The sequence below is a fragment of the Somniosus microcephalus genome, chromosome 9 (assembly GCF_052327205.1).
Source record: "Somniosus microcephalus isolate GS21.2 chromosome 9, FLI_Smic_1.0, whole genome shotgun sequence".
NCBI classification, from domain to species: domain Eukaryota; kingdom Metazoa; phylum Chordata; class Chondrichthyes; order Squaliformes; family Somniosidae; genus Somniosus; species Somniosus microcephalus.
In genome coordinates this window covers 174,150,968-174,176,077 of record NC_140995.1, presented here as the reverse complement: position 1 = coordinate 174,176,077, position 25,110 = coordinate 174,150,968, and the positions used below count along the sequence as shown (strand labels likewise).

Genomic DNA, 25,110 nt, shown 5'->3' with positions numbered 1-25,110 from the left:
GATTTCTTTTTGTTGTGCTTTTTTTCCTTCTAGTAACTTTATGGCTTTTGCATGCCAATCCTAGTTGTGCTGTAGTATGTATATCTGTCTTAATTTTAAAAGGTTAATGGAATAAAAGCTGTTCAGTAACTTTTTCAGGAATGTGGCTTTGTATTCATATAGTATTTCTACTTTTAATTATAGTTGCTTTTTCTGCATAAATTAAAAGATGCTACATATCCTTAATTGCATACGAGATTTTATAGGTGTTTATGAGTGCAGTGTTTATAAATAGCTGAATCTATCATTACAAACTGCAGTTAATTTTCTTAATAAATTATTGAGGATTGTAGCTGCTTCAGAGTTATAAATATTTCATACTATTTGTACTATAATACAAGTAAACATAATACAGATAAATACCAACAGCTCTTGCAGTATTGATTTAACTATTCTTTTGTCATTTGCTCAGATTTCCAATCAGATGCCTTACCCAGTAGCTCTACATGTGAACATGGCCAACATTCCCCAACCAGGCACTGCAGCTATTCAGGTAAGTTGAATTTGTTTTCTTCTTGGTCACTTTTATGTGAGCTACAAAGACCACTGTTCTTCAAGGTTAGTTTTAAATTCAATAAATGCATCCTTTTAGGAAATACAGTATATGATCAAAATTTTAATTTTGGAAGAAATGTATCCTCTCTATATTAGCAGCTAGTCATTACCATTTATCCACAAGCAAGTTCATTAATAGTTGGCTTTGACCTTCATGGTTACCTTGGCCTCAGCTGTCGTAGCTGAAGTCTGGAAGTCTTAATCAGTGTAACATTATATTTAAAATCATACCCTTTGATCTCTTCTTTCTTTTCCCTCAACTCTTAATTTCAGAGGCACTATAATGATGAAGATCCTGAAAAAGAGAAAAGAATAAAGGAATTAGAGTTGCTACTAATGTCGACTGAAAATGAACTGAGAGGGCAGCAGGCATTACCAGTAAGAATGTCACTGTGCGGCTTGGATAAAGGGCTAGCAGCTTCACCCCAGTGCTCCTTTCTTTTCATCTCTACCTTTTAAAGGCTCTATATTAATTTCAAATCGGTCATGTCCAAAAATAAACTTTAAAATTGAAATCTCGACAAGACAAATGTAGAGTAATAGTGGACGCATTTTCTGTTTAAATGTATCTATTTCATTTCCAAAAAATCTTAAATGTCATACTAATAACTACATGTAATAGTGATTTGTTGAAGTGATATATGTGTTTCTCCTCACAGTATCATATCCATTAAATTTTAACTTGCTGAAAAAAATAATCTAGAGCCCACTTCCAAATCTGTCTTTGGCTCTCTAAGGCTTTGCTCTTTTTTGCATTGCATTTCATCACTTGCATTCATTAATTTTTAAAGTGCATGTTTTGACTGTTTACTTCAATGTTCTTTTTAAACTGTGCATTACTTTCAAGGCTGGTTATATTAACCCATTTTGTTTAAATTATTAGCAGATAGTGATGCATGACAAAAACTCTTGCTGGCTTTTCGCTAAATTCCATAACGTATGAGCAGTATTTCAGTTGTAAAATAACAACAGTACTGGTTTTGGTTTTACTGTATGTGGTAAAAGCCAGATAAACCCAAGTGAAAATATATGGCCAGCATACTCGGGGTTTTTGAGGGGGAATTGTTGGTACAGTGGGTTTGCATGAAAAATAACCTGCATGATAATTTATGTAACTGTACTAATAGTTTACATTTAGAAACTATATAAACCTGATTTTATTTTAAAAGTTTATCATTTCTTCCATCACCTGACTACATATTAAGCTTATCTCTAATTTCTCCTCTATTTTCTGATAATTTTGATTTGCGCACCTCTGTGTTGCGTTGGTGTGAGCTGTAGCATCAAAAAGGGTTAGCTGCAGTAATTTACTGCTACAAAAGCAACTCTAACTCAACATTCGAAAATGGCCTGCACTAGAATTTTAACTAGCACAGGAAAAAAGCCACATAGAACACAACTCCACAACTTAGTTATATTGCCCTAAAATTTTCCTTGATTAGACAGAAGCCCATTCAATTGCTTTATTAATTAATAAAGAGATTTAAACCTTGGTTACAATATTTTAACATCTACAATTTTTTTGTTGAGGGAAGAAAAAAGACGAGAGTATGTCTTGCGAATGTGTATTCTAATTTAGCCAGCAGGGCAATATTTTGTGTAGTGCAGGAAAAGCTCTTTACACAGGGTTTCAAAAGTAATTTACAAGAATGATGCAACTGCTAAAATGCTTAAGCTAATATCTGACTCAACCTTGTGCAATCTAATTGCTAACTTCCTTTACTTTCTCTCTTCCTTTTCTGCAGACTCAAGCAGCAGACTACTCTGGTTGGAACGGTACTGTAGTCATTGATAATGCAGGAGTTCACAACAGCAGTGTGGCCATTACTTGCCTGGGAGAACATCGACAGCCCGCACATCCACCTCACATAGATCACGGTTGCTTGCCAGAAGAAAGTGCATCACCGGCAAGATGCATGATTCATCCTAATGGAATACTCTCCCCCTTGAGAAATGTTCCAAATTCTGAATACACAGAAACACTTCAACTCATAGATTCAGTGAGTGACTTTATCAGTTTTTGGATCTTTGGTTAAAGTCAGATACATATGACTCCTGTTTATATTTGGATTTGCGTCTGATTGGTTAAATTTAGTTGGCTATTGAAAAGGTGGGATCTGGAATTATGGGTCAGTATCACAAGGTTTAAAAAATACATAGTATTATCAAAAGATTTCATCACTACAGTTAATTACTTTTTTATTTGTTAATCTTTAAATGCTAATATGGTGCATGATGTGAAATTCAAGATAGTTATGACAAAAAAGCAAAAGGTTCTGTCTAGGTAAAAATTATCGTTGCAACTTTCAACTTCGGCGGGGTTGTAAAACAGGCAAGATCAGTCCGTCTGCTCGTTATATACCTCAATAGAAAGGAAAATTGGGTCGGGTGTAGAACAGGCAGCCGATCTGATATCACTTATTTTACAACCCCGCCGAAGTTGAAAGTTCCGCCCTATGCGTTTGACATTTCAGTATCCTGAATCAAGTTTCACAGTTAAATCATAGAATAAGTTTGATTTTTTTTTTAATGGAATACTAGCTTTGATTTCTGTTGAATTTTAATGCATTCGGAATCAACAGGTAAGATTGTCAGAAACTGTAAAGTGATGCAGGAGAAACAAATTTATATATAACTCAGTGCTTTTAGTTAGCTTGTATAGATCTTACTGTCTGAAAATCTTGGAGGAAGTGAGAATTTTAAACATGTTTTAAAAACTGACTTAAAGTACAAGTAGTTGAAAAAGGGGTATTCCCAGCAAACGTTACTATGGCTTTGAAAGCTATAGCATATAGCATTTAGTTACACAGGTGGCACTGTTCGCCGTTTATAGATTCGTGCCTCCCAAATTGTTTCAGGATCCATCTACATGGGGTGATCTCAGCAGTTTCGACTTCCTCGAAGGGGAAGACAGCTCACCTAGCAAAAATGTTACAGCCAAAATCACGCAGCTTCAGCACAAAGAGAGCAGCGTTTGCCAGTGTGAAGGACATACTAACACAAGCCTAAGCAAAAGCATGGTGTGTCAGGGCTCCCCTGCTTCGCTCAGCTCACCCTCTCCTTCAAAGTTCAGCACTCCACCAACTACCCTTCGTCGCAAAAAGAGAGGGCATCCCAACCACTCAACCAGTGGTGATAGTAATTGCTCCACATTAGCTGACTTCAGCTGCTCTACTCCCAAGCGTGCCCATGTCAAAGGTCTGCCCTTCTCTCCCTCACAGGTAGATGAACAGTAATCAACAGATATTACTAATACTGCAACAGACATGAAATGGTTAACAATTTAGAAACTAATTCTGTGGAACAAATGACTAATCCCTTTTGTACTCACTGATTTGACTATATTTTTAACCCACTCACCACTGTCCCTCTGACCACTCTTCTCAGATCAGCACAATGCTAATTAGTTATGCTTTCATTTTTGTGCACTTAAATACCAACCTTTTTCTTTGAGTTTTCTAGAATATATTTGGCTTTTCTTTTACATTTTGTATTCAGTTTAGTCAAAAAGTTGTGTTTCCCGTAACCAAGACATGGACTCTTTTCTGATCTCCTAGATACAAAGGTTTCCTATATTGCAATTTCAACACAATCTTTTTGCTTCTTGATACATTTAACTTGTATCCTTTTGGCTGAAGTATTCCAACTAATTTTAAATGTTATTATTGAGTTTATTAAAAAGTATGTCCCCAAAAATGGATGGCAGAAGCAAGCTAGATCACTTGGATTACCATCAAAGTTTCTGGGATGGGCTGATGGAGGCAGACCCTCTGCCTGTCCCAGACATGACCAGGACCAGAAGAGGATGTGAGAACTTTGAACATATTGGATTCCTGCTCCCTGGACCTTCATTGGGACTCAGTGTATGCTTGGTGCAGGTACGCCTGGTGAGAGCAGGTGTACTGACTGACCCATGGGCTGATGTAGGGAGTATCTAGGGGTCTAGGCCAAGATCATGGCTGGATCGATGAAGATTTGGAAACAATTGCTTATAATTTTTAAACTAGGCCCCCTTTGCAAATTAGGCAACTTCCTAATACACCCCCCAGAACATTTTTCACGGTTAGCAGTGGAGGTTTTTAGTGGCACAATGCCGGCGTAAATGTAGTAGCTTTCACTGGTCCACTGGTTTACACCTGAACCAGAGGGGAACCAATATCCTTGCGGGGAGGTTTGCTAGCACTGCTGGGGGGGGGTTTAAACTAACTTGGCAGGGGGATGGGGTACAGAGTGGAGCTATAGTAGGGGGTGATTTACAGCCAAATACAGAGGAAAAAACAAGTCAGCTGGGAAGGCAGAGCAAATATGTGAAGGCAAAAGGGAATATGGCAGGGCTGGAAGGCATTTATTTTAATGCAAGGAGTCTTGCAAATAAGGTGGATGAACTGAAGTTGTTGTTGAGCACATGGGAGTACGATATTGTTGCTATCACGGAGACATGGTTGAGGGAGGGTCAGGACTGGCAGCTCAATATTCCGGGGTATAGAATCTTCAGGCGAGACAGAGGGGGGTGTAAAAGGGGAGGGGGTGTTGCAATATTAATTAAGGAGTCAATTACTGCTGTAAGGAGGGATGATATATTAGCGGGTTCCTCTAATGAGGCCATATGGGTAGAACTTAAAAACAAAAAGGGGGCAAGCACTTTGCTGGGAGTGTACTATAGGCCCCCAAACAGTCAGGGGGAGATAGAGGAACAGATATGTAGGCAAATCTCAGAGAAGTGTGAAAATAATAGGGTAATAATAGTGGGGGATTTCAACTTCCCCAATATAAATTGGGATGATAGTCAGAGTGTGAAAGGCTTAGAGGGTGCAGAATTCTTAAAGTGCATCCAGGAGAGCTTTTTGAGCCAACATGTAGAAAGTCCTACAAGAGAGGGGGCAGTACTGGACCTAATTCTGGGGAATGTAGCCGGGCAAGTGGTGGAAGTATCAGTAGGAGAGCATTTTGGCGACAGTGACCATAATTCGGTGAGATTTAAGGTGGTCATGGAAAAAGACAAAGACGGCCCGGAAATAAGGGTTCTAAATTGGGGGAAGGCCGATTTTAATATGATAAGGCAGGATCTGGCCAAAGTGGACTGGGAGCAGCTACTTATAGGAAAATCCACATCAAAACAGTGGGAGACTTTCAGAAGGGAAATAGAGAGAGTACAACGCCAACATGTTCCTGTAAAGGTCAAGGGTGGGACCAACAAGCAAAGGGAACCTTGGATGACAAGGGATATACAAAAATGCATTAGAAATAAAAGGGGGGCTTTTGGCAGTTACAAAAGACTAAAGACGGAAGAAGCCCTAGAGGAGTATAAAAAGTGCAGGGGCATACTTAAAAAAGAAATTAGGAGGGCGAGGAGGGGCCATGAAATAACACTGGCGAGCAAAATAAAGGAAAATCCTAAGATGTTTTATAAGTATATTAAGGGCAAGAGGATAACCAGGGAAAGGGTAGGGCCCATTAGGGACCAAAGTGGCAATCTGTGTGTAGAGCCAGATGATGTAGGCGGGGTTTTAAATGAATTTTTTGCATCTGTGTTCACTATGGAGAAAGACGATGCGGACATAGAAATCGGGCAAGGGGACTGTGACATACTTGAACATATTAGCATCGAGAGGGAGGAGGTGCTAGCTGTTTTAGCAGGCCAAAAAGTGGATAAATCCCCAGGCCCGGACGAGATGTATCCCAGGCTGCTGTGGGAGGCAAAGGAGGAGATTGCAGGGGCTCTGACACAAATTTTCAGAACCTCTCTGGCCACAGGGGATGTACCAGAGGACTGGAGAACAGCTAATGTAGTACCATTATACAAGAAGGGTAGCAGGGATAAACCAGGGAATTACAGGCCAGTGAGCCTAACATCTGTGGTAGGGAAATTATTGGAAAAAATTCTGAGGGACAAAATTAGTCTCCACTTGGAGAGGCAAGGATTAATCGGGGATAGTCAGCATGGCTTTGTCAAGGGTAAATCATGTCTGACAAATCTGATTGAATTTTTCGAGGGGGTGACTAGGGGGGTGGATGAGGGAAATGCTGTGGATGTGGTTTACATGGACTTCAGTAAAGCTTTTGACAAAGTCCCGCATAGGAGACTGGTCAAGAAGGTAAGAGCCCATGGGATCCAGGGTGCCTTGGCGCGTTGGATCCTAAACTGGCTGAGTGGCAGGAGGCAGAGGGTGATGGTCGAAGGTTGCTTTTGTGACTGGAAGCCTGTGTCCAGTGGGGTACCTCAGGGATCGGTACTGGGTCCCTTGTTGTTTGTGATCTACATAAATGATTTGGATGAGAATGTAAAAGGTATGATCAGTAAGTTCGCAGATGACACGAAAATTGGTGGGGTGGTAAATTGCGAGGAGGAAAGCCTCAGGCTACAGGACGATATAAACGGGTTGGTCAGATGGGCGGAAAAGTGGCAAATGGAATTTAACCCTGAAAAGTGCGAGGTGATGCATTTTGGACGGACAAATAAGGCAAGGGAATACACAATGAGTGGTAGGACCCTAGGAAGTACAGAGGGTCAGAGGGACCTTGGTGTACATGTACATAGATCCCTGAAGGCAGCGGAACAGGTAGATAAGGTGGTTAAAAAGGCATATGGGATACTTGCCTTCATTAGCCGAGGCATAGAATATAAGAGCAGGGAGGTTATGATGGAGCTGTACAAAACGCTGGTGAGGCCACAGCTGGAGTACTGTGTGCAGTTCTGGTCACCTCACTATAGGAAGGATGTAATTGCTTTGGAGAGGGTGCAGAGAAGATTCACCAGGATGTTACCTGGGATGGAGCGCCTCAGCTATGAAGAAAGACTAAACAGGCTGGGGTTGTTTTCCTTGGAGCAAAGAAGGCTGAGGGGGGACCTGATTGAGGTGTACAAAATGATGAGGGGCATAGATAGGGTAGATAAAGAGGAACTTTTCCCCTTAGTAGGGGGGTCAATAACAAGGGGGCATAGATTCAGGGTAAGGGGCAGGAGATTTAGAGGGGATTTGAGGAGGAACTTTTTCACCCAGAGGGTGGTTGGAATGTGGAACTCAATGCCTAAAAGGGTGGTAGAGGCAGGAACCCTCACAACATTCAAGAAGCATTTGGATGAGCACTTGAAATGTCATTGCATACAAGGCTATGGACCAAATGCTGGAAAATGGGATTCGACTGGACAGGGATGGATGGGCGGCGCAGACACGATGGGCCGAAGGGCCTCTTTCTGTGCTGTAAAACTCGATGACTCTATGACTGATTTTCAGGGCCCATGTTTTTTCCTCTTTGTTTTATCAAAAAGATAACGGATATTCAGGAGTGAAATGCTTCCAAACAATATTTTATTGATTGATTAAATTCAAAAGTTTTGCAACATTTTATTAGTTTCTTCGTGTTTCACTTTTATCAAAACCCCGGAAAGTCACCTTATGATGTTACTGGAAACAGAACTTTTTTTTTCTTGGGTGTTATTTTGTGTTGTGTGATTGCATCAACCAGTAATTTTAATTGTTTCAAATGCACAAATGAGAATCATTTCTGTTAGAGGTTCACTTTTACCCTGGTCTGTGTAGTTGGTGCTTTACACTTTAGTTTTTGGTTGCATTCAGTTCAAACTAATGGCTCTTTTCTTTTCAGTTTTTAAATACATCTGCAAATGACCACCTAGAAATGGAATCTCCTGCATTAACTTCGACTCCAGTGTGCAATCAAAAGGTCATTGTAACAACTCCACTACATCGTGACCAAACACCCAAGCCTCAAAAAGAAAACGACGCGTCAGTATGCTTCTGCTTCTTGTTCGTTTTTGTTTGCTTTTTTTATACCATTAATTAATTAAGAAAACAACATGTAGAAGGATTTGCCTTATTTGTGATAGTTTTGTAGTGGTAGAATATGGCATAGTCTTGTTGAGGAAATGTCTTTTTGTCATAACTTAACTTCGGAATGTTTTGCCTAAATATTTTATATATTTGTTTTGAAGTATTTTAAGAAAAAGTATCCAATTGAATAAGAATTTGAAGTAAGCTGTCATTTTGTAGTTCGTGGGTCGAAATGTTTAGCTGCATGCTCAAAGTGTTTTGAAAGAATATACACAAATATCACTAATTACATTGCAAGACACTATTTTAACTTATACTTGTCCTCCCTAATATGATCATTGAGGCAGACAGTTTGAGCAGTGGGTTTCCTTTATTATGCACTGCAGCTGTGGCTTCCCACCAGGCAACTTTACAGTCTTGCTTATTACATCAGTAGGAACTGTAGAATGACAAGTAGGGACTTATTCAGAGTTGTTATGTGAAGTCATGTCAAAATCAGCATTTGCAAAGGTCTAGGACCACAAAGTCTGTATTCACTTTGACAGAGAATGGTGTCAATGCAGGGGAGTTTAAAAGGGATGAGTTAACACATTGGCCCTGAATTTCCGATCGGAGGCTTCCTGCGGGCGGATGTTTCCAATCAGCAAAAAATCTAGGAACCTACCCGCTGGTCCCGGAGATACGGAGGCTTCCGATCCTGGGCCTCTCCTCTTGGAAATGCGCAGACGACCACGTATCCCAGGGGCGCATACGGTTCGCAAGTGCCCCTGGGATCATGTGGGCCAGCTCAACCAATGGAAGAAGGGAATCCCCCTTCATACTTTTGACAGTTCCTACGCACGGAACTGTCAAAAGTATGAATGGGGATTGACTACAAAAATGCACCAACACACTGAAATAAATAAAGAAAAACCATTACGTATATAAAATTAATTAAACATGTTAAATAAAAATTTAATTTTTATTTATGTTTTAACAGGGCTTAATATAAACTTAACTTATTGGATAGGGTTTTTAATTTATAAGTGAGTGATAAAATCTTATTTTTCTATTTTTTAAAACTCTTATGCTGGTAAAAGCAGGCCTTACGCTTTTACCAGGCGTAAGAATTCTATGGCCTTTCAGCGGGCGGAAGTTGAGCAAATAGCGCAACTCTCCACCTGCACAGGCACTTTTCTTGGGCATGCGTTGGATCTGTCGAGAGAATCCTTGACAGATCGCAAGTTCCGGGTTTCAGCGCATGTGCTTCGCGAGCCTAAACCTGGAACTTGCGTGGCCCTTATGAGCGTGTACGCACCCGTGGGGGGGGGGGGTTGGAAAATATGGGCTACTGAATTAAAAAAAGGTAGTAATTTAGCTTTTCTTCTTTAATCAGCTTCAGAACTCCAAATATCAGACGATCAATATTAGAAGGCTCACCTAGAACACCCACACCCTTTAAAAATGCACTTGCTGCCCAAGAAATCAAATATGGACCCTTGAAGATGCTGGTAAGGATGTCTAGCTGATGGTTCATCACTGTATAAAAGTTAATTTGAAACTGTTGCATAGAAAGATTTTGATAATGTCTCATTTCCTTACATCGTAAGACACCATCTCATCTTGCAGAAGACATTCAGGACGTAATTAAACAAGAAGCTGATGAAACTGCAATTATAAGTAGTTTTCATGAAAATGGGCAACCACTTTTAAAGAAAATTAAGCAAGAAGTAAGTTCTTTCCTTTCTCTAACTGGTCTCATGCAGTGAGTCTTGGTACAGTCAGCAGAAAGCCTACAGGCCAAGATTTGGGAGATTACATTTTATTAAGATAGAATATATGCTAGAGATTAAAAGAACTATCTCATACTTGCACTGTCTCTCTCTTTCCCCAACCCTCCTCCTATCCTTAGCTCATTGGAGGTAGGAACATAAACCTGGAAATTATTATAAGCACTGCTATTATACAAACACTTAACATGCTCATATCAAGTTTCTGACTGCTATCTTAATGGAAGCCTTAACCTGTTTATTTTAAATGGGTTAACAACGCCATTAAAATAATGGGGAGTGGAATTTATATAAGCATGTTAAGCATTTGTACGATAACATCGCACACAGTAATTTCCAGGTTATGTTTTTCAATTAATCTTCAATTAAAGCACATATGCTTTATACCTGTGTTGGTTAATAATACAATATTGATGAATTACTACACCAATATTATATTCTTTGAAAAGTAGCTTTGAAATTTCTAATCATGATAATTCTTGAATTCTTACAACAATTTATCAATGAAGGAGAATAGCAGGGAAAGTTTGATGACCTTAACCCAGTCATTTTTAGTTCTTTTTTCCCTTGGGTGTCCAGACAAAATTCAGGAATGGCGCTAAAAAAAAAAATTGAATATTGATTTAGTGCTAACCTTTTTGTGCCAACAGAAGTAGATTTTCCCTGTGTACCATGTCAGGTTGAGAATACAAGTGAGAACCAGGCTGAATGTAGAAAGTTCACAGGGGAAGTGAAAAAGGAAATAAGAGGGGCAAAGAGAGTATGAGAATAGACTGGCAGCAAACATAAAAGGGAATCTAAAAGTCTTCTCTAGGCATATAAATAGTAAGAGGAGGGGTGGGGCTGATTAAGGACCTAAATGGAGACCTACGCATGGAGGCAGAGGGTATGGCTGAGGTACTAAATGAGTACTTTGCATCTGTCGTTACCAAGGAAGAAGATGCTGCCAGAGTGATAGCAAAAGAGGAGATAGTCGAGATACTGGATCTGTTTAAAAAATAAAAAAGGCTGGCTGTACTTAAAGTAGATAAGTCACCAGGACCGGATAGGATGCAACCTAGGATGCTGAGGGAAGTTAAGGTGGAAATTGCAGCGGTACTGGCCATAATCTTCCAATCCTCCCTAGATACAGGGGTGGTGCCAGAGGACTGGAGAATTGCAAATGTTACACCCTTGTTCATTACAAGAGTGACTACACTTCAAAAGTACTTCATTGGCTGTAAAGCACTTTGAGATGTCTGGTGGTCGTAAAAGGCGCTATATAAATGCAAGTCTTTCTTTCAAAAAAGGTTGTAAGGATAAACCCAGCAACTACAGGCCAGTCAGTTTAACCTCAGTAGTGGGGACGCTTTTAGAAACAATAATTCGGGACAAAATTAACAGTCACTGGGACAAGTGTGGATTAATGAAAGGAAAGCCAGCACAGATTTGTTAAAGGCAAATCGTGTTTAACTAACTTGATTGAGTTTTTTGATGAGGTAACAGAAGGTTGACGAAGGCAATGCAGTTGATGTGTACATGGACTTCCAAAAGGCGTTTGATAAAGTGCCACATAATAGGCTTGCCAGCAAAGTTGAAACCAATGGAATAAAAGAGACAGTGGCAGCATGGATACGAAATTGGCGAAGTGACAGGAAACAGAGAGTAGTGGTGAACTGTTGTTTATCGGACTGGAGTAAGGTACACCGTGGGGGTCCCCAGGGGTTGGTACTAGGACCACTGCTTTTCTTGATATATATTAATGACTTAGACTTGGGTGTACAGGGCACAATTTCAAAATTTGCAGATGACACAAAACTTGGAAGTATAGTGAACAGTGAGGAGGATAATGATAGACTTCAAGAGGACATAGACATGCTGGTGGAATGGGTGGACACGTGGCAGATGAAATTTAATGCAGCAAAGTGTGAAGTGATACATTTTGGTAAGAAGAACGAGGAGAGGCAATATAAACTAAAGGATACAATTCTAAAGGGGGTGCATGAACAGAGAGACCTGGGGAGTATATGTGCACAAATCATTGAAGGTGGCATGACAGGTTGAGAAAGCGGTTAAAAAAGCATACGGGTTCCTGGGCTTCATAAATAGAAGCATAGAGTACAAAAGCAAGGAAGTTATGATGAACCTTTATAAAACACTGGTTCAGCCTCAACTGGAGTATTGTGTCCAATTCTGGGCAGCGCACTTTAGGAAGGATGTCATAAAGGCCTTAGAGAGGGTGCAGAAAAGATTTACGAGAATTATTCCAGGGATGAGGGACTTTAGTTACGTGGATAGTCTAGAGAAGCTGGGGTTGTTCTCCTTAGAGCAGAGAAGGTTGAGAGGAGATTTGATAGAGGTGTTAAAAAACCATGAGGGGTCTAGACAGAGTAGATAGAGAGAAACTGTTTCCATTGGCGGAAGGGTCAAGAACCAGAGGACACAGATTTAAGGTGATTGGCAGAAGATCCAAAGGCAACGGGAGGAAAAACTTTTTTACGCAGCGAGTGGTTAGGATCTGGAATGCACTGCCTGAAAGGGAGGTGGAGGCACATTCAATCATGACTTTCAAAAAGAGAATTGGATAAATACCTGAAGGAAAAATGTTGCAGGGCTACGGGGAATGGGCGGGGGAGTGGGACTAGCTGAAGTGCTCTAGCAGAGAGCCAGCACGGGCTCGACGAGCCAAATGGCCTCCTTCTGTGCTGTAACCATTCTATGATACTCTTGACCAATGTTCCCACTAAGCTGTGCAGTCATCCACAAGGTCCCACGCATGCCACTCACCGGCTTTTATATTGTAGATACCAAGCATATGCAAACATTTGAATGGGCCGCGCATTGGGGGAGGCAGGCCGTGCAGGAGGCTTATGGGGGACATTGCTCTTGAGTGCATTTAGCGCTAACTTTAGTACTGACTCAATGGAGCAAATAGCATTTTGTCTGTGTGTGTGTGGAGAAGACCTTCATTCAGAGAATGAGGATCATTATATCATGATAATTGTGTACTTTTTCTTTGTAGTTCAGGATGTTTTTTATGACATTCCTAGCAGTGTACGTAGTTCAATAATTTACACATTAATTTCAGGTGGAGTCTCCCGATAAGAAAATGAGAAAATACTTTACTTTGGCACCATGGGAAAGGGAACACTTGAATACTCAGCTTTTCTCACAGGGTCCTTTGGAAGAAGTACCTGTATGTATGCTAAACCTTTCTATACTTGTGTTATTCTTTTTTTCAACCATCTCAGCTAATAAGATAACAGTTCATGTTCAAATACTGTGCGTTGTCACTTGTCAACTGGTTTGAAAGTAAAGTGAGGAAAGATAGACAGGAGGGGCTGGATTTTACCAGCCCTTTGGAGACGGGACTGCTGGCAAAATCAAAAAGAGTGGGAGCGGATCCCGCTCCCAACCCGCCTCCAAACAATCTTCCCGGGAGTCGGGTCCCCGATTTGTGCAGGGACCCGACTCCTAGGGGCGGGAAGAGGATTATAGCCACTTAACTGCCTGTTTTGGGACTTCTGCTGCGGGCTTCCCGACGCCGGGGAACCCCGCCAGGGTAAGTGAGGCGTGCTGTGGGTCTGTTGTAATGTTTGTGTATAGATGACAGCTGCAGAAGTAGTGTGAACGATCCAATGGGACACTGGTGAGTATCAGAGGTAAGGAGATGTTGGGAAAGTCATTTTTAATGTGTTTAGATTTTTCTGTAGGTGACAAGCTTTGAAGTGCTTGTGTGGCCTCATCTCTTTAGGAGAAGTGACAGATCGCTTCTGTAACCTCACCTGCAGCTGCCATCTGTTTTATCCTAAGGAGAGTGCCATTGTAGAGCCTGGGTGCAAGGGCTCGCCTTTGTACAGTGATTGTCAGTGCTGACAGCACATCAATGCTGTCAAACACTGATAAATCATCTGTCAAAAATAAATGGTACATGTCCCTTTAAGAAAACTGGCAGATGAAGCGTCATCAACTAACGTCACCTGACACTGGCTTTCCCTTAATTGGCCGGCAAGCCCGCAGGGCGGGCTTAACAAGACCAATCAGGAAAATAGCGTCTGTGCGTTGGACGTCGCTGGTGGCGGGACTAGAACCCGGAAGGCAGCAGTCCCGCCCCCAACTCGTCTCGGCAGGTAAAATCCAGCTTTTACCATCTCGTGTTGCTGAAAATAATCCCAAAACTCCATGTATAAACTGTGAAGGCATCATATTTGATTCTGCAGAAGGATGGGAATAATTCAGGCTGTAGTTTTTTTGGAACTAACACCAACAGCCCTCATTCACTCCCCTGTAGCAGGTATTTTAATTGTGGGATAACATAGCTAACTACATTGGTCTGATTTTCACTTATATTTCTTATTTGCCGATTTGAATTTTGTGGGCCTGCAGATTTGGAAAAGACTGTTTTAGTGCTGCTGCCTCCTTGGTGAGCAAATCTTCTGGGCTCCACAAAATGAATGTAGGCTGCTGCCTCACAAGGATCTCGCCCCCCCCCCACCAACCCCACCATGAACACAGCCCCACCCAGACCTAACTTGATGCTGGCCGGGTCATCCTCCTGGCTGCCTGATCTTACGCTAGCAAGCTGCAGTGGGGAGCCCATTTGGCACCTGTAGCCCACCGGCCATATGGTAATGAGGCCCGACCCTAAAATTAACTAGGCTACCCATCAACACTATAGGTCGGCCAGCTGGCGTGCTCTGCCTGATCATTAGAATCTGCCCGAAGGGTTCTTTCTGCTTCATGACTAGATTACTCAGAATAAAAGATATAAGGAGCAATTTTTTTTTTTTTTAAACCCTGTGTGAATGGCAGAATCCGAACAGATGGGTAGTTAAAAATCAGGGAGATTTACCTTCCTACCTGCTTCTCCTTTCCCACAGTCTTTCATTGAAAGTGCAGTTCTGCACAGGCACAAAGGACACCCGACAGAGTCCTTCTTTAAACATGCAGATCAGGCTCTGGTGACTTCATTGGGGCACGACTGATATTTTAACCAATGGCTTGAGCAGGGAAACTGTGACTTTCCTTCCAGCTGAACCCAGTGGGAGAAAGAGTCAAGCCAGAAGAGGCTCAAGCTTAAAAAAAAATTCATGTGGTGCCAGGAGGAGCAGGAGTGCTTCCCTGAGCCCCACGAGGAAAGTTTAAGCCTCCCCTGCCCGAGGCGATCCCAAAATCGCTATCCGCGACGTACTTGCGTGCCACCCGACATTCCTTTTTCTGTCAGCTGCTGCTTCCCGCTGGTTGTAGGCAGGCAACTGACTGGGGACATTGTAGATGAGTCCCAGGAGTTAAAATCACCCAGGCTATCTGCTGCCGTGGTCAAGATAGTTTATTGCCTATTTCAGACCCTGCTTGCCAGATTCCCGAGTTAAAATCGGGGCTATAGTGAAGAATGCATATAATCTGGTTATTTATATGACATTGACAAAATCTTGCTACTGTAGGTCAAAGAAATGTAGATTTTTTTTTAAAAACTAAAAGCATGGAGCAGATTATTCACCAACAGTCTGACAGAATTTAATACTCAGAATTGCTCTCAAATTAGATGGAATTTGACAAATAAGGAATTTATTTATTAAAACTACAAGAAATGCCATTTACACTACAAGAAATGCCATTTACAGCAAAAGAAAGTATCAGTTTTGAGAGGAACCTCACCATCCTCCAAAACCACATGTAAACACCTAGAACAAAATTTTTGAAAAACTATTTTGACATTAATAGGATCCGAATAATTTAATCAGTTCTTCAACCCGTGCAAACCAGCAGAAAGGGTGGAAGGTCTTAGGTTAGAAATTACTGTTGGCAATAATAGCAGGCAAACTCTTAAACATTTATATGAGATTCCTTTGTCCACGTTTGATGGAAGAGTTGACCTGTTAAACCCATTATTTTAAACTAGTTAACATCTCTTAAAATGGTGAACAGAGGAATATCATACAAACATGTAACATGTTTGTCTGCTGTTAAGCTTCTAATATCAAAATGTCAAATGCATCAATGTTTAGCCATATCATAAATTGCCTGGAATACCATCATATGATCTTTGAAAGTAAAGTTTCCGTACCCCCATCCCCAAATAAAAATTGTTTACAGGATCATTTTATATAATTCTTGGGGACTTTAATTATTGGCTGGACAAGGCAGTAAAAATAACATACGGTTAGAATATTGAAACTGAAGAAAAAAGGGTGGGTAAGAAAGTGCAAATGTTTTTAAGAGCATATTTAAAGGTAAGAAATAAAAGTCAGGGGCCTAGAAATTCAGTCGCGTTTGCGCCCACTTATTGGCTATAAAGTGGTTTGCGCCTGAAGTTTTTTATCGCCCGAAATTCAGATGGACCCAAACATCGGCGTTAGCCGGTAGCGCCGCGCCGGCACCGATGACGTCATCGGTGTGCGCAGCGCCCCGGTTGCAATGCTATTCCGGCCTGATGGCCAAATTCAGTTGCGGCCGCCTCACCCGTGGCAGCCGCAAACAGCGTTTGTGAAACGGGGTCTTGCAGCTCCGAAAGGCCGGCGCATAAAGGTGGAGCGGCGGCCGGCCGCTTTCCCGGCGGCCGCCTGCCCGCACCTCCCTCCCCGGACTCCTGCACCACCCCCCCCCGCGGCATTGATGTCTGAGTCCCGCGAGCCCGGCACTTCTCCGTGGTGCCGGGCTCATTTGCCGGGGGAATCCACCGGTGATCTGATGGCTGCAGGCAGCTCCTCCTTAAGAGGAGGAGGCCTGCAGTACCCCAGCCTGCCGCACCGCATCGGGTGCCGCAGCGGGAGCTGGACGCCTGAAAGTGACATTCATCGCCCCTAGCGAGGCGGCCAAACCCTGCAATAGCGCCCGCCGCCGTCTTGGCCCGTCGCAACTGAATTTTAGGCGGGCGCTACGGGAATCCTGGCGGGCGCAAAATTTCGGGCGCAAAAGACCTGGCGGGGCCATACCGAATTTCTAGGCCTAAATGTTTTAATTGTTTAGTTGAATACAAGACAAACACATGTTGCTCCTTCAAAGCCCCTAATTTCTCTCTCTCCAAAAGAATTTTCAGTATTTTGGCTAGTTTTTGTTTTGTTCAACTGTTCACTGTTAATTATGATGTGGAGATGCCGGTGTTGGACTGGGGTGGACAAATGTGAGAAGTCACACAACACCAGGTTATAGTCCAACAGCTTTATTTGAAATCACAAGTTTTCGGAGAGCTGCTCCTTCGTCAGGTGAAGTGAAGAGATGCATATAGGCACAGCTTATATAGTCAGAGAACACTGCCAGATGATTACAGGTAATCTTTCTAACTGCCGTTTATCCCACCTCGGCAGAGAGATAATCACAGCAATCAAAGGTGTGGATGGTGTCCAAACAGGTCAGCCAGGAAAACATTACATCAAAGAACAATGAGGTGGGGTCACCAGGGGTCAAATGTTGCAGATGCTGGGGTCTGTATGGAAAACAAAAAACAAACAAAGAACAATAAAAAAAAGATTTTTTTTTGCTGGAAATCACAGCAGGTCCGGCCGCATCTGTGTAGAGAGAACAAGCCAACGACGACTCGAGTCTGGATGACTCTACGTCAGGTGGGGTTACATGTAGCGTGACATGAACCCAAGGTCTGACCATGCAGACACTGCGACAACGGATGAACGGACACCGCACAACAATCGCCAGGCAGGAGTGTTCCCTCCCAGTCGGGGAACACTTCAGCAGTCAAGGACATTCAGCCTCCGATCTTCGGGTAAGCATTCTCCAAGGTGGCCTTCGAGACACACGACAACGCAAAATCGTCGAGCAGAAACTGATAGCCAAGTTCCGCACTCATGAGGACAGCCTCAACCGGGATCTTGGGTTCATGTCACGCTACATGTAACCCCACCTGACGTAGAGTCATCCAGACTCGAGTCGTCGTTGGCTTGTTCTCTCTACACAGATGCGGCCGGACCTGCTGTGATTTCCAGCAAAAAAAAATCTTTTTTTTATTGTTCTTTGTTTGTTTTTTGTTTTCCATACAAACCCCAGCATCTGCAACATTTGACCCCTGGTGACCCCACCTCATTGTTCTTTGATGTAATGTTTTCCTGACTGACCTGTTTGGACACCATCCACACCTTTGATTGCTGTGATTATCTCTCTGCCGAGGTGGGATAAAGGGCAGTTAGAAAGATTACCTGTAATCATCTGGCAGTGTTCTCTGACTATATATGCTGTGCCTATATGCATCTCTTCATTTCACCTGACAAAGGAGCAGCGCTCCGAAAGCTTGTGATTTCAAATAAAGCTGTTGGACTATAACCTGGTGTTGTGTGACTTCTCACATTTGTCCACTGTTAATTAAGCAGGTGTTCTTTATGACTGGTCTTGTGCACATTGTGCATTGCTGTAGAGCTGGATGCAGGCTCCCATTTTCCCCACTCTGCTGAGCTCCCAATTTCTTATGCAGAAAGGTATTGATCATCTCTTCATGGAGTGAGTGAACATTACCATCAGTGTACTGTTGTGCCCCTCCTTGCTACAGCCAAGAGTAGCTTAAAGTCCAACTTGCTGTCTTGGTCACAGAAAGTGTTGAGATAGAGAAGACCTTCAAGGGCAATAGAAAAGGTTGTTTGTCCTTATAGCAGGGTAAATGACTCTTAAAAGGATTGGTTTTGTGGTGTGGTATTTACTTAAACACACAGCAACTAGAGGAGAGTGTGTTGGTAGTACATTGATCCCTATTTGCATGATGATTTATTAATACTGGTGTGCTTTTTTTTTTAAGCTGCCTATTGAATATCGGGCATTTTGCCACAGAGAGAGGAAAGGAAGATCAAAGTTACTCTGGGTTGCTTTCATGGACCTCCTAATGTAACCATAGACTAGGAGAGGCCTGGGAGCAGGTTAGCTGGCAACTATCGCAGCAGTTGATAGCACATGCCTACGGAAGATAGAGAGGGGAAAGGGAAGAAAAATTACCTTTTTTAAAAATACACTGCAGTATAAATGGAAACTGATTTTGATCATCATCTTCATTCTAGATGCAAAATCTCCTGACTAGTTCTGTATTAATGATGCCTGTATCAGAGAAGACAGATGATATTCTTAACAAAGCATTTACGGCACAAATGAACAGGCAAATGGGCAGCCCTTTGCAGGTATGTATAAAATGTTATGCAACAAAGGTTAAACTACATAATTGAACGTTGCAAATCTATGGAATGTAATTTGTTAAAATTCTGGTTTAATGAGTAATATAAATCCGTGCATTGGCTGTGAAATTCAACTTTGGCGGAGGCACAAAACTGGTGTTAGTGGATCGTCGACCTGTTACACACCTTACCAGATTTTCCTTTCCCGTGAAAAGGAAAATTGGCGGGATGCCAAGATCCACTATCGCCTGTTTCCCCCTACCAAAGTTGAATCTCACCCCATCATCTTTTAATTGTGCAGTTTGATTGTATTTACTCACTTCTTAAAGAGGGTGTGAGGGGAAATAAACAGTTATAATTTGTGCATGAGCGTCTTATAGCGAAGACCATCATTGTCATTTTATACTGTGATGTAAGCACAAAGTATAATTTTTATATTAGGGATTCATGCATAAGTTTGCAAAGTTTAAATTCACCTGAAAACATTGTTACAAATCAAAATTGTACATTCAGTAAGAATTGTAAAGCTTGCATTTAAAATCAATGTTCAGAGCCTAATATGTGTTTGCATATTTCGTAAATAATTGGTGTTAAACTTGTGGTGGGGGGGGAGGGTGGTGGCCACTTTTTGAATCTGTTGTATTGGGGCATTATTTTCCTTTCCATTTTTCTAATTCAAGTATTTGGAAAATAGTAAAAACTAAATTCAGAGTTACAAACTGAAGAATCCAATGCTTATTTAGCTTTTTTTTTGCTGCTTGTAAAGTAAGTAATTGAACTGCTGAGGAACACCAGATTTTCTCTGCATGCACTAATTAACAACAGTTAAGGATTTATATGGTACAGCATCAGGCTCCTTTATGCTGCCTCAATGAATCTAAATGCTTAAAATATTCCATCATTTTCCATTGTGAGAATGCTAAAATAGGAGAATAGTGTGCTGTGAATTTTCATTCATTGGAGACTGAAATGAAACTGATTGAACTTTGTTTAACAGAACACAAATCTCATTTTGCCTGGGCTGGATTCAAGCCCAAGACTCAGAGGTTTTTTTTAAATCATAGAATGGTTACAGCACAGGAGGCCATTTGGCCAGTCGAGCCCGTGCCGGCTCTTTGCAGGAGCACTTCAGCTCGTCCCACGCACCCCCCCCCCCGCCCTTTCCCCATAGCCCTACAAAAAAATTTTCCTTCAGGTACTTATACAATTCCTTTTTGAAAGCCACTATTGAATCTGCCTCCACCACCCTTTCAGGCAGTGCATTCCAGATCCTAACCGCTATAAACAGTTCCAACCCACTTCACCATCCATTCCATCAAAACCTGTTCTGTGTAGAGATGGAAGTGATGATTTTATGTATGTGTGCTACTGGTGTGGAGTTTTGCACACCTCACCAGCTTATATGTCCATAATTTTAATGGCTAGAAAACCATGGGGAAAGTGCCTGCAGTCTCCCGATATGACTCCTGGCAGGCTCTGCGCTAGCAGCAAGCATTTAGAAAATTGGTTCAGTTAGGTTTAGGTTTTCATTAACTCCTAATGTTCCAAAACATGCATGTAATAAATTGACCACTGAAACTGATAAAATGTTTTCATACATAAAACATTAATTATATCATAGGGCTTTACCTGAAGAGGTGGGAATGGCCTCCAACTCCACACTTCTTGGGCCTGTAAGATTATTTTTTTACTTACTGACTGGAATTTCCTCTCCCATTTTCTTAGCACGTCATATGCTATTAATTTCTTTAGTAAAATGTTTATATTAAAGATATCATTCTGAAAATAGTAGATTAGTCTCGGGGGTGGGGGTGAAATTGGTCTACACCAGTAACACAAAATGGGCTGGTAGCGAATCGGCTTTGACTTCAGTGGAAAAGAAATTTGGGTGTAGTGTAAAATGCCAATTTGCTATTGACCTGTTTTACACTACTGGTGTTAACTAATTTTGCCCCCACTGTGTAAACTGAAAAGAACTGTCAGAATACTCAACTATAATAATACAGGCTTTAAGCGAATGCAACGTAATCTTATCCGGTCCATACATAAATTTTAGTTTGATTTAACTTAAGGGCAAGAGAAAAGCACAGTAGATGGCACCAAATTTGTAAATAAATATATAGAGTTTTTACAGGGAAATGAAAACAATTAATTTCACCAGTTCAAGACAATTAGCCCCAACAGCACTCCAAATTTTGATCTATTCTGGGGTGGGGAAAGAACGATGATGGTGTAATTATTGTGTACATTCTGTACTTGAATGTGAAATACTGGCAGCTGGACTCGTGTAATATATTTTCAGGTATCCCAGCTGGATTTGAGAAGTCCCTGGACCTGGAACCCTGGTTAGCTGAAACTCTGTTCCAGCACTCCATAGAGCCAGTAAGAGAATCATAATAGGAACAATTAGATATTTAATTGTTCTTTTTATTTCAATAAATTTATATTTTTCCTTTTTTGTTAAATGTGATTGTTTTTTCACAAAAACAAAGTAAATACTTTGAAGTGGCATTATTTGCCAAAATATATCTTTTTACAGAATTAGAAAGGTTAGTCACTTAATGCAAAATCTAGGTAACTACAATGGGACAAATCTAACTTTTCCCTATATCTGCTAGTAGCCCATAGTGGAGTCTTGAACAGCATGTTTTAGGCAGAGGATTTAATTATTCGCTTTTCAAACTGAAATGTAACTTCTGTGTCTTTTCTTGCAGTTTGCTAATACCTGGGAGGCTGTGGCTTGTGGGAAAACTGAAGATCAACTTATTGTAACTGAACAAGCACGCAAATACATGAACACCTTTTCTACCAGAACGTTAGTCATGTAATCTTTTCCAACTAAGCATTAAGAAGTTTTGAAACACTTATTATTGAGTCATGATCAACATTTCTTCTCATGAAGTTTCCATTGATGGATGTAGAGCAATGTTGTATTACAATAACTCAGAATGGCACAAAGTGCATTCTTCACTAAGCACATTTCTGTTGAGTTTGTCAGACCAGAGTGGTTGTATTTTCCAGCCAAAAAGACAAGTATCACATTTACCTACATTACATGATGCTTGAAGTTACAAAAATGACTCCTTGTATTTAAAAAAAGGTTGAATAACTATTTTCAGTTGTGGAGAGCTGACTGGAACATATCAGTATTTCTTCTGTATTTGGTGGTGGACAAAGCAATTGGTCTTTGCAAGTACTTCAAGACTGATTGTTGTAATTTAAACATGTAAGTTAATAAATTAAATGAAATGCACTGTTGACAAAATAGAGGTATAGCATTACTACAAACCAAATTGGATGAAAAAAATCAAGCTTTCGAAGATATAAAATTGACTGGGTTTGAAGTATTGTTTTTGTTTGATTTTTTTTGGTCTGGTTTTGAGCCATATATTATATATATATATATATAATATATGCGCATGTGTGTGTTTGTGTGTAGCTTGCATAATACTGATACTGTATGTAAAAAAAAGTTTTATGTATGAAAAATGTATATTTTATTCAGTAAGTTAATTTTGTAAATGCCAAATGGATAATGTGTTGTGCTGCTAAAGACTTTAGCATGTAGACATGCTGCATGAAACGGGCAGTAGAGTTATCAGAGAAAATGGTGTTAGCTGATCAACAATGCACTGGTAGCTAGTATTTTTATTAAACCTAGCATTTACAAATACAAACTTTTGGAAAGTGAAATGTTTTGTCTTATTGTGACAAAACGAATATGATGCACCTTTTGTATTTTGGGAGAACACTGATATATTCACTAAATTTTTTACTTTTGTCCCATTCATTTCATATTTAACTCAAGGCACTCGGGCCCAGATATATTTTCAATTCATTGAACAACTCGTGCAAGAAGTCTTGGCTTCATTCTACTGCCATATCAAATGCCTCTGGTATACACGTACTGAACACTTAATTTTAAAACAAAAATAGGTGATTGTCAAAATGTGCTGCCTTAGTATCATCTTGGTGCAAATCAACTGTACCTACTTTTTGATTACTATTGTATATCAACTGCCATGTACATAAAATAAAGTGTGTTTTTCTACTTAAAAGATTTGTGTTTCACTTTATTTTGATAGTGTTGCAAAAACTCTAACTTCTAAATTGTATTGCTTTTATGTGTATGTACCATAACTTGGATTAGGACCGTTGTCATTCTGAAGTCTCCTTTTTAGTATTTTGTTTTGCATGCCATTGGGAACAAGCTAGTATCAGCATTAATTTGATTTTTCAGTACTTATTTTCAGGGCAATGTTCCATAATTTTGGTATAATGTTGCAAATAACATCTGTAACATAATTACAGAAGAATGATAGTGAAATGATTAGATGTAGAGGATATTGCATATATTTCATGAGACAACTTTTAGCCAATAAGGGAGCTGACTGTCCAACAAATTGAGTTTAAGGCCTAGAAAATTGTTTGCGCCTAAATCTCTGATTGGCAGGACATGGCAGGTGGTGTTCCCAAGGAATATGTACTGGGGCCTCAGCTTTTTGCCATACATATTAATGATTTGGATGAAGGAATAGAGTGTTGTATATCCAAGTTTGCAGATGACACTAGGTTAGGCGGCATAGTAAGTTGTGTGGATGGGTGCAAAAAGTTGCAAAGGGACATAGACTAAGTGAGTGGGCAAAATGATGGCACAAAGGAGTTCAATCTGAGGAAGTGTGAGGTCATCTGCTTTTGATCTGAGAAAGACAAATACGATTATTTTCTTAATGGTGAGAGACTAGGAGCTGTGAAGGAGCAAAGGGATGTAGGTGTCCATGTACACAAATCAGTAAAAGCTAGTGCACAGGTACAAAAGTAATCAAAAAGGCAGCGGCTAAGATTTTTGTGGGCCCAGAGATTTGCATATGAAAAGGCGTGCACTTTTGACACCCAGTGATCGGCCCCTTTCAAAATGTCGCCAGCTGCATCATTGGGTTTAACGGGGCAGTACGGCTACTGACCCCATTTTGAGGCAGTTGAGCGGTAAAGCAAGATAAAATAGACACCATTAAATCAATTACTTTGGTTCTAATCATGCACCTATAAATCATGTCCATAAATCGACCTGTACAAACTTGCTGCACTGTTGGATGTCCTTGTTTTCTGCTCTTCTGAGCTAGTTTAATGTCCTTGGTCTTTTACTAGTGAAGTGGTGGGTAAGCCACACAATTTGCTTTTCCTGTTATATATAAATGACCCAGACTTGGGTATAGGGAGTCCAATTTTGAAGTTTGCGAATGATACAAAACTTGGCAACGTAGTAAATAGTGAGCAGGATAGTAGCAGACTTCAGGAGGACATAGACTGGTGAAATGGGCAGACACATGGCAGATGCAATTTAATGCGGGTAAGTGAATTGATGCACTTTGGGAGGAACAACATGGAGGGGCAGCATAATCTAAATGGTACTATTTTGAGGGGGTGCAAGAGCAGTGGGCCCTGGGGGTACATATTCACAAATCTTTGAAAGTTGCAGGGCAAGTTGAAAAGGTGGTTAAGAAAGTGTATGGGATACTTGGCTTTGTATACTTGGTATACTTGGCACTGAATACAAACACAAGGAAGTCATGCTAAACCTTTACAAATAACTGATTAGGCCTCAGCCGGTGTATTGTGTCCAGGCCCTGGAGAGGGTATAGAGGAGGTTTACCAGGATGATACCAGGGATGAAGGACTTAAGTTACGTGGCGAGACTGGAGAAGCTGGGATTGTTCTCCTTAGAGCAGAGAAGGTTAAGGAGAGACCTAATAGAGGTATTCAAAATTATATGGGGTTTTGATAGAGCAAGTAGGGAGAAACTTTGCTCTGGCAAGTGGGTCGATAACCAGAGGTTATAGGTTTAAAATAAGTGGCAAAAGAACTAGAGGG

At 40.9% G+C, this 25,110-nt stretch overlaps 1 protein-coding gene across 6 annotated transcripts in view; it reads left to right on the top strand.

Moving 5' to 3' along the window:
* myb (MYB proto-oncogene, transcription factor) overlaps positions 1 to 23,297 on the top strand; it is a 41,661-nt gene extending 18,364 nt beyond the window's left edge. For 2 of the 6 annotated variants that reach the window (XM_085997552.1, XM_085997553.1), the window contains exons 7-15: positions 452 to 532; positions 868 to 972; positions 2,340 to 2,594; positions 8,200 to 8,339; positions 9,760 to 9,874; positions 9,974 to 10,093; positions 13,221 to 13,328; positions 19,129 to 19,245; positions 21,954 to 23,297. In XM_085997552.1, coding sequence (XP_085853678.1) covers positions 452 to 532; positions 868 to 972; positions 2,340 to 2,594; positions 8,200 to 8,339; positions 9,760 to 9,874; positions 9,974 to 10,093; positions 13,221 to 13,328; positions 19,129 to 19,245; positions 21,954 to 22,067 — 1,155 coding nt within the window. In that variant the 3' untranslated portion in view covers positions 22,068 to 23,297. Of the gene's footprint in view, positions 1 to 451; positions 533 to 867; positions 973 to 2,339; positions 2,595 to 3,452; positions 3,816 to 8,199; positions 8,340 to 9,759; positions 9,875 to 9,973; positions 10,094 to 13,220; positions 13,329 to 19,128; positions 19,246 to 20,860; positions 20,913 to 21,953 lie in introns of all 6 variants that reach the window. The other 4 variants (XM_085997555.1, XM_085997556.1, XM_085997557.1 and 1 more) reach the window with 3 other exon arrangements.
* The last annotated feature ends 1,813 nt before the right edge of the window (positions 23,298 to 25,110 follow it).